The sequence below is a fragment of the Garra rufa genome, chromosome 17 (assembly GCF_049309525.1).
Source record: "Garra rufa chromosome 17, GarRuf1.0, whole genome shotgun sequence".
NCBI lineage: Eukaryota > Metazoa > Chordata > Actinopteri > Cypriniformes > Cyprinidae > Garra > Garra rufa.
Genome location: NC_133377.1, coordinates 5383455 through 5393633, shown reverse-complemented (window position 1 = coordinate 5393633; position 10179 = coordinate 5383455). Strand labels below are relative to the sequence as shown.

Genomic DNA, 10179 nt, shown 5'->3' with positions numbered 1-10179 from the left:
TACTTTCACAGCCAGTGTCTGAACAATCTAAGCATAATTATTATTTTTTGAGTGCCTGAACTTGGCCAGTATGTATTCCTAATAGTTAAACATGTCACGATTTTGGTAGAATGATAAAAACATGTTTTCTTAAAATATGATGCAAAGATGTTACTACCAGGAATGACTCTGATAATAATGCACAGTAACAATATTCTGTTTGCAAGTGATATTTTTTGTCACACATTGTGTCATATTTAATCTCAACCTCCTGACATTGGTATGTAAACTAACTTTTGAAAATAATTTATTGGGAAATAGAGAAAATATAAATTTAAAAGAAAGTCAATAAACTAAAATTTTAACAGTATTTTAATGTTTTTTTTTTGGTTTGGATTGTAGAGTTTCCTGTGTTTTAACCACAGTAATCTGTCAATTCTATGTAGAAGAACACAGATGATTACTTTAAAACTGTTGTTAAAGTTGTATTTGGTTCAGTATTTTACAATAGCATTTTGAGTGTTTTCAAAACATTATTGTAAATGTAACCAATTCATTGTTTCTATATTTGCGCAATTTTGTGTTTTACACATTTTACACAAAATTTAACTTGGTTTCAGATTTTTTTAATAGTATATACACACTCTGTATGTAGTTTCAAGAAGTAATAGTACACTGTGTGTCTGTTCCAATGACATTTAAAGGCTTATTTATGTAAAGGGCCATAATGTTGGAGAAATACTGACCACTTGTGGTATAATATAGGACACACAACCATACCACAATAAATCAAGGTCTCATTTATTTAAATAAAATCATTTAAATTCAGTCAACACTTTCACATTTAAAAAATGTAATTTGAAAATGAAAGAGCAGCTATCATGTCATAACTGTGACATGGTTTATGATAACAGATGATTTGGTATGACAAATACAAAAAACCCCAACGACAATAACAATTGCTGAGGTTTGAAGAAGTAACCCGTTCTACTCAAACCCTTCAATAAGATCTCTTTCTGCAGCTCTGTAGCATTTTGTATCAAGCTTTGCATCCTATTATTATCTGTATGTCTTTGTTTCTTACACTGATCTATAGTCTGGATTTGTAGGCACTCTTTATTCTTTTTTCTTAGCACAAACACTACTAACTATCTGGACCTATTGCTAATACTCATGTGTTAAAAGTGCAGTAAATTCCCCAGTGATCACTGGTGTAACGGCCACAGTCCAGTTTCTCCATTCCGACCAAGGCCATGTGCTCAGGAGTGACTCTTGGGCCGGTTTTAGCAGACCTAAGGAAGATGCGGTCGAAGCGACATCTGCTGACATAAGGCAGAGTCTTATTGCTGTTGGCTTTGGTGTCCCAGGTGTATCGGCAGTGTTCCTGTTTGCCCAGCTGTTCCCACACATCACACGCACCTGGAGGCAAACCTCCCACCTTTACCACCTACGTGGACAGAAACAATGTTCAGAAAGGCTGAAGTGCACTAGTGACTTTCACTGTACTTTCATTCCTCCATTATATGTGGAACTGCGATTGTTAGTCACAGGCCCATTATATAAACTCAACTAGCCTTCATCAACAGCAAACTGAAAAATTATTAATACAATACACTATTTCACAGATATGATTCGAAAATGTAGTTTTCTTTTATATGTTTCAGATATTTAAACTCTTTGAGTACCACCAGTTACAGTTGAGGTCAAGTGTTTACAATTACATCCCCTTTCAGAATCTGCAAAATGATAATTATTTTACCAAAATAAGAGGGATCATACAATATGCATGTTATTGTTTATTTAGTACAGCTCTGAATAAGATATTTCACAGATGTTTACATATAGTCCACAAGAGAAAAAATAGTTGAATTTATAAAAAATGACCCTGTTCAAAAGTATACATCCCCTTGATTGTTAATACTGTGTTGTTACCTGAATGATCCACAGCTGTTTTTTTTTTTGTTATAGTTGTTCATTATCCCTTGTTTGTCCTGAACAGTAAAACTGTCCGCTGTTCTTCAGAAAAATCCTTAAGGTCCCACAAATTCTTTGGTTTTCCAGCATTTTTGTGTATTTTCAATGATTTCCAACAATGACTGTATGATTTTGAGGGGGGTGGGGGGCTTTTTAAATTTGAAGATCAGGGGAAATTTAACTTATTTGGTCTTTTGGTAAACATCTATCTTCTGAAGGGGTAGATATTTAGGCAAAATATTTACAAAAAAAGATGTACACATCTCCATTCTGTTCAAAAGTTTTCACCCCCCTAGCTCTTAATGCATGTTTCATCAGTGAGCATTTGAACCTTCTGTAATAGTTGCATATGAGTTCCTCAGTTGTCCTCAGTGTGAAAAGATGGATCTCAAAATCATACAGTCATTGCTGGAAAGGGTTCAAATACACAAAAATGCTGGAAAACCAAAGAATTTGTGGGACTCTAAGGATTTTTCTGAAGAACAGTAGGCAGTTTAACTGTTCAGGACTCATGAACAAGTATCACTAAACAAAAATAAATAAATGAACAAAGCTGTGGATCATTCAGTTAACACAGTATTAAGAATCAAGGGGGTGTAAACTTTTGAACAGGGTCATTTTTATAAATTCAACTATTATTTTCTCTTGTGAACTATATGTAAACATCTCTTATGTGAAATATCTTATTCAGGTCACTACTTAATAACAATAACATGCATTTTGTAAGATCACTCTTATTTTGGTAAAATAATTAACTATTAGCAGATTATAAAAGGGGGGTGTAAACTTTTGACCAAAACGGTAGGTATCATCCGTCTAGTCATTGTGGTGATTTTTAAAGCCTTTTTTATTTACCTCTGAGTCTCTAAGATTGGTGTCCCCAGCAAAAATGACAGTAGCGTCCTCTGGTGCTTCCTTTATCTTTTGAAATACGACCCGCAGTTGTTTCATTCTCTCCTCTGCTTGGTTCTTACAGCTTTCTAAATGTGATGTCATCAAGTATAGCTTTTGACCTGAGAAAGTCACCTTAATAAGACACAACACAGTCAAAAAATACATTAATGTGTGTATGAATGATGAGAAACAAATAAATTATGAGAGATTCACAACAACCTAGAAAAGGAAATATTACAGAATACATAAACTACTGTTTAAAAGTTTGGGGTCAGTTCTTTTCAAATAAATGTATACTTTTTATTCAGCAAGGATGCAATAAATTGATCAAACATTCCTAAAAAAAATTATTGCGGTTTACACAAAAATATTAATCAGCACTTGAGCAGCAAATCAGCATATTAGAATGATTTCTGAAGGATCGTGTGACACTGAAAACTGGAGAAATGATGCTGAAATTTTTTTTCGCTTTGCATCACAGGAATAAATTACATTTTAAAACATATTAAACAGAAAACAATCATTTTAAATTGCAATAACATTTCACAATATTACTGTATTTTTTTTATCAAATAAAACAACCCCAAGCTTTTGAACAGTATACCCCAAAACAATCTTTGGATAATGCTTATAAACATTAAACTTACCTGAGCAACTAACAGATTTCTCAACATTTGTGTCGTAGGATAACAGATGATCTCACTTTCCAAAAGTTTTACTCTTGATTTCTTCAACATCAGTCCGGTGAAGTATCCATCTTCGCTTCCTTTAAAGACAGAGAACTTAATGATTAATCAGTGAATAACTCACACACAACTTTAATGAGCACTGAGGTGATTCTCTTACCTTCAACAAACAGGTAGCTGACAGCACGTTTCTTAAGATACTGAATATAAGACGGAATAAGTTCTTGAAGAAAAACCACATCTGGTGTATATCTACAAAAGAGCAACGATTAAAAGAAAACAAAAAGTAAAACAAAACAACCTTAGTATCAAATAAAACATGGAATACAGGCTATCAGGGGTCTCTAAACAACTCACAGAGCTAGATACGAACACAAGCCCCTGGCACGCTCTGCAAGACTTAATGTGTCCAAACCATCCACATTCCAGCTGATGATGGAGAGCTTGCTGTCCTCTGCATTCGATTCAGTTACACCACTTTCAGCCTGACTTTCCTGGGGCTTCACACTGCTGGAGCAGGTGGGCTCCTCTGCTGTCAGGTCAATGCTACACAAAATACAATTTAAAAAAAAGATTCCAAATATTATTAGTATAGAGTATAGTACAGTTGAGGTCAAAAGTTTGCATCCGCCTTTCAGAATGTGCAAAATATTAATTATTAACCTAAATAAGAGTGATCATAAAAAAGGCATGTTATTGTTTATTTAGTACAGACCTGAATAAAGTTTTTTTTTTTTTGTTTAGTGATAGTTCTCAAGGGTCATGAGTCCCTTGTTTGTCCCGAACAGTAAAACTGCCCGCTGTTCTTCAGAAAAATCCTTCAGGTCACACAAATTCTTTAGTTTTCCAGCATTTTTGTGTATTTGAACCCTTTCCAACAATAATTTTGAGATCCATCTGAGCATTTGAACCTTCTGTAATAGTTGCATATGAGTCCCTCAGTTGTCCTCAGTGTGAAAAGATGGATCTCAAAATCATACAGTCATTGTTGTAAAGTAATCAAAAACACACAAATTCTGTAAATGGGACCTGAAGATTTTTTTATGAAGAACAGCAGGCATGGGACTCATAAACAACTATTTAAAAATAAAACACCACAGCTGTGGATCATTCAGGTAACAACACAGTATTAAGAATCAGGGGTGTGTAAACTTTTGAACAGGGTAATTTTTTTTTTTTATAAATTCAACTATTATTTTCTCTTGTGGACTATATATAAACATGTTTTATGTGGAACATCTTATTCAAGGCAGTACTAAATAAACAATAACATGCATTTTGTATGATCCCTCTTATTTTGGTGAAATAATTAACATTTTGCAGATTTAAAAGGGGGATGTAAACTTTTAACCTCAACTGTAAATGTAGAGCAAATGCAGTTTTCCAGTGAATAGAGGAGAAAACATTACCAAGTCATCTGGTCTGTCTTAAATTTCTTCTTTGTTCCTGAATTGTCAGCAGTGGTTGATGAATTCACCTCCTTTCTCTTATTCCCAGAAACATTTTTAGTTTCCTCAACATCTTCAACATCAAAGACTGAATCCATATGAGCCTCGAAGAAAGAGTTCAATGCTCTCTGGCAGAAACACAGAAATAAAAAAGCTTTTATAAGAACATGAATGGTTGTAGATGAGAAATGCTAAACATACTTTACTCAGTTAAATTGTTTTTTACAGAAACTTGGTGCAGCAAAAGTTAAGGAGTGTAGTAATAGTGGCATACCTCCATATCCCATTCATTTTCTGCTAGATAACACTGCGCCACAGCACTATCCGACCCAGAGACAGAGGCAAATTGATCGCAAAGACTCGTCCTCGTTTCCTCTAGAGCAGACATTTGCTGATCGGCGTGATTATCTGACATTACAGTGTTGGACATGTTCACAGTTGAATATAACGGCGGGACATGAACGCGTACAGCCACAAAAACATTCCGGGTGGAACCCGCGAAAACACGGAGATGTAATATCAAGATTAACGTATGACTGTGGTCGCTGGACCTAATTTATTTACACTATACTATAAATAACGGGCTCAAAGCATTATTACCCCAAATTTAACATACTAAACTAAAGAAGTATTATTGTTCAAATAGAGGCTTTTCGGAAGCATTTAACTGTAGTACTGAAAGAGTCGGTTCTTTCGAACTGAACACGATTCAGTGATTCTTTTATAGCATGACGTAATTATGTGCCAGTGCTCTAAAATCGATATGCACGAATAACTTCTAGGTTTTATGTTTTATTTTATTTATTTTTTTCTCTATGTGGTATTAGTTTATTTTGTTTATCTGTTTTTCTCCTCTTATTTACAGTTATACAGTTAGATTGCTATTAAATTTTGTGTATTTGGATTTATATTTCAATATTTTTGTAATGTTCAATTATTCTTCTTTAATAATAAAAAAAGATATGCACAAATAACATATCAGTAAGATTTTTAATGTTTTTTTAAAGAAGTCTCTTCTGCTCACCAAGCCTGTATTTATTAGATTTAAAACACAGCAAAGGCAGTAATATTGTGATTTTTTTTTACTATTTAAAATAGCTGCTTTCTATTTGAATACGTTTTAAAAATGTAATTCATTCCTGTGATGCAAAGCTATCAGTGTCACATGATCCTTCAGAAATAATTCAAATAGAGGTGAGTAAATTGTTTTTTTTATCAGGACTCTTTGATGAATAGAAAGATCCAAAGATCAGCATTTATGAGAATCACTGAATCCGGAATATTATAATTATTTCTGAAGGATCATGTGACTAGAAAAAAATCAGATTTGAAATCACAGATATAAATTACATTTTAAAATATATTCAAATAGAAAACAGTTATTTTAAATAGTAAAAATATTTCACAATATTACTGTTTTTTTCCCCCGCAATATTTACTGCTGTATTTTGGATCAAATAAATGCAGGCTTAGTGAGCAGAAAATACTTCTTTAAAAACATTAAAAATCTTACTGTTCAAAAACTTTTAGTGTATTAAATTAATCAAGTAATAGTAAAGGTACGTATGAGCCATTTTATTGCAGTCATGCGTCAGCGAATAAACACAAATACATTTAGAACCTAAATATAGTTAGCATTATCATTAAATCATTCTAAAATAATGCCGCGTTCCAGGCAACCCGTAACCCGTGTTTTTCCAACCTTCTACCAGTGAAAGTGCACTGGAACGGCAGTCAAACCCGTGACTTCCCACTCGTGAACTCGTACTAGATCGATGTACGTTTAGTTTTGAATGGGGAAAAAATGCAACGCTCATTATGGCCGCGAAGCCCCGCCTTCTTAGTGAAAGAGCCAATCGTTGATTAGTAAAGTCAGCGCGTCACTGCAGCTGCCGTTAGAAGTCCCGGTTGCTATAGAAACAATCGGCGCTCAAAGACGTGCGCTCGGTACTGCGCGTGCGCACTGGCTCATTTAGCCGGAAAAATAAGCGTTTTTTAACGCTATTGGAGCACAAGGAACCATATTTATGAAGCAGTTCTTGTTGTATTTCCTTGGAGATTTAAAATATGAAATTTAATCGTAAGCTTGGCGAACAGTTTTGGAGAATTTGATGTTTCCCCATTCAAAGAGATAGGAGCTGCACTTGCCTGCCCGAGTAGCGTTTCAAAGACGGCCGCCGAGTGACATGACTTGCCTTAAAGGGACTGGACTCCCAGTTCCGAGTTCTGACGTGACATAGCCCGCGAAACAACAATGTCAGCCCTAAAAGGTGCTGTGTTTATGCAAGTAGTACACAGTGGAAAAATAGAGATTAGGACAATATAACGTTGCCATCAAATTAATAATAATATAATAATAATAATAATTCATAAATGTGCCCAGGCAGTTTGGCGTGACTTGCCTGGAACACTACAAAGTCGTGAGTCGTGGTTTGAAGTGGTGATTTGCCAGTTAAAAAAACTGCCTGGAACGCAGCATTAGTATGTTGCCTGAAAAGATTAAATTGATTCAATCCTGTTCTTGAACGAATCGTTCATATCTGTTTTGTTCATCAGATTCACTGAAAAGATCCGACTCAAATGAATCATGAATGAGCCTTGATTTCATAATAAAAGTTCTCACCGCCGGATTGTCAGTTTTAGCTTCAAAAAGAATTCTTCGATTAAATCGTTAGATTTATTTGACTATTTAGAAGAATTCAGTGTATTTTATCATAAGTTATCTGCAGTTCTCCTCGCGTGTGGTAAGATGCGTTTTAAACAAAAAAACTTAAAATGTGTTTTACTTCGGAAAATAACAGTACTTTTATTTTGTATAACATTTGAGCCATCTTTCAAACATTCTTCAGGAGTGAACTTGTCCTTCACTCTGTGTGTTGTGGTATTTGCATTATCAGCGATGGCTTCGTTGTCGCTAAATTCAATAAAACAGATCATGAGAGCGATGGTGGATTGTCCTGGATTTGACCGGGTTTTAAGTAAGGTAGGTGCAGAGCGAAATCTGTGGTTCAGTGATTCTCCTTGGAGATGCATACATTGATATGTAAACCAGCCAGACCAGTTCGGTCCGTGTACGTTTTATTCATTTCATTTTCAATTTGAAACGAAATAAGCAGAAATAAGAAAACGGCTCATTTGTTCGTTTTTTCATTTGTTCACAAAACGAAAAAACGAGATTTCGGCTCGATTTTTCGTTTTTTGATTCACGGTAGAAAACGGATAAACGACTTCAAAATTCGTTTTCCACATGTGGGCGGTCGCCAGACGCCCTTTTATGCCGATTGGTCAACCGAATCTGGACCGGTGACGCCATCCATTGTTCGTTCAACAAAATAAAAGACCATTATTTATTTATTTTCATTCTTTTGCAGTCTTTAAAACAACAAACATACAAGTGCAATAACATTAATTACATCAAAATATAATACAATATAACTAAAAACATTGTAATAATAATAATTGGAAAAGCAATTAGAAAATCACATGTACACAAGAAATACAAATAGTGTAAATTATTGAAACAATAGATTTACGGCTTTAAAATAATTTACAGCTTGTGTCGCGTTATTTCTTGATTCTTTTAAGGATTGCATACCTGGCTGTTTCTATTAAAATGAGAGTCAACAAGATGATAGTCCTCTGACTGGGCTTTCTTGTGTTCAACCTAACTCGTTTCACAAATATTTATTTCACAAATATTAATCTGCATCCAGCATGTTTTATTTTGCTGAATGATTTTAAATCTGAGTATCTGCGGTACAGACAGCGCAAAGAAGAACAGATCAGTGTTCAGTCAAGTGTGTAAATGCACAGCAGTCATAACTTTTCTTTTAGACATGCTCAGTTTGGACAAGCGATGATAAGTGCAAATACTGTAATGCAGATTTACATAAGGTACCGAGGGTGGAGAATTAAATTTTTTACTGCACTGTATATCAGCCACATGAACGTTTCATTTCGCCAGGATTTAAGTTACTATAAGTGTGCACAGCCTTGATGGTTAAGTTAAATGTTGATATCAGCTAAAGATAAAAAAAAAAAAAAAAAAAAAAAAACGGTTTAAAAAGTCGCTTTTCACGGTGTTCGGACATTTAACGATTAAATTACTGCCCCACAGTCATTTTTTTATTAAAATATTATATAGAAATAATTTTTATAGAAATAATATCAAGGTAGTTCAGAGATGATTGACAGGAGTCAGGACTATAGCGGAGGCAGGAGCACAAGAGCGCAAAGTGAACTTTTGTTAAATAAGAAAAAATATATAGGTGCATGTAGGTATATAGCCACAGGAACGTTTTATTTATCCCAGGGAAATAAAATATTAGAGTTTAAAAAATGTACAAAAAAAAAAAAAAAAACCAAAAAAACAAAACTCATTTTATACTGTATTATATTTACACTGGATCACCAAATTAGTACATTTTTTAATCTACAATAAAAAAAATCTTACTTGACAACCAAATTTATAACACTCTATCTATCTATCTATCTATCTATCTATCTATCTATCTATCTATCTATCTATCTATCTATCTATCTATCTATCTATCTATCTATCTATTTATCTATCTATCTATCTTAATCGTCGTGTCAATCATCTCGCTGAATCACTCCTCTCTTGCGCTGTTGCTCGTGCTGTATGAAGCGGATGATTGTATTGTATAACTACATTGATATTATTTCTATAAAAAAATTATTTCTTTATAACATTTTTATAAAAAACGAAAGGTGGGGGGTGGACAATTAATTTAATCGGTGGATGGCCGAACACCGTGAAACACCGACTTTGCAAGCCTAAGCTTCATTTTTTTTGTCTAGCTAATATCAACATTTTATTTAAGCATCAAGGTTGTGCACTTATAATAACTTAAATCCTGGCGAAATGAAACGTTCCCGTGGCTATGATATACAATAAAAATAAAATTCTCCACTCTCCTTACTAAATTTGCATTACAGTATTTGCACTTACCATCGGTAATTCTCAGATTCTCAGATTATAAACCATACAGCAAAATAAAACATGCAGGGTGCAGATTAATAGCTATGAAATAAATATTTCTGTGAAACGAGTTAGGTTGAACAGAAGAAAGCCGTAATTTTATTGAAAAAAAAAAATCTTATTTTTACATCTTACAATAAACAACGTGACACAAGCTTTAAATTATTTGAAAGCTTAAAATGTTTTGTTTGAATAA

At 33.9% G+C, this 10179-nt stretch overlaps 2 protein-coding genes across 2 annotated transcripts in view; one reads left to right on the top strand and one right to left on the bottom strand.

Annotated features, from left to right (window-relative positions):
- Positions 1 to 770: 770 nt before the first annotated feature.
- Positions 771 to 5676, bottom strand: tdp2b (tyrosyl-DNA phosphodiesterase 2b). Its single transcript, XM_073822290.1, has 7 exons — positions 5256 to 5676; positions 4943 to 5109; positions 3891 to 4079; positions 3694 to 3785; positions 3495 to 3613; positions 2809 to 2979; positions 771 to 1426 (listed from the first exon to the last, which is right to left on the bottom strand). The coding sequence occupies exons 1-7, from the start codon at positions 5409 to 5411 to the stop codon at positions 1151 to 1153; spliced, it is 1170 nt and encodes a 389-aa protein (XP_073678391.1). The 5' UTR covers positions 5412 to 5676; the 3' UTR covers positions 771 to 1150.
- Positions 5677 to 7822: 2146 nt separating this feature from the next.
- The window catches only part of acot13 (acyl-CoA thioesterase 13), a 6272-nt gene continuing 3915 nt past the window's right edge, over positions 7823 to 10179 (top strand). The window contains exon 1 of the mRNA XM_073822416.1: positions 7823 to 7964. Within this exon, the coding sequence (XP_073678517.1) occupies positions 7881 to 7964 (84 nt within the window). The 5' untranslated portion in view covers positions 7823 to 7880. The remainder of the gene's footprint in view (positions 7965 to 10179) is intronic.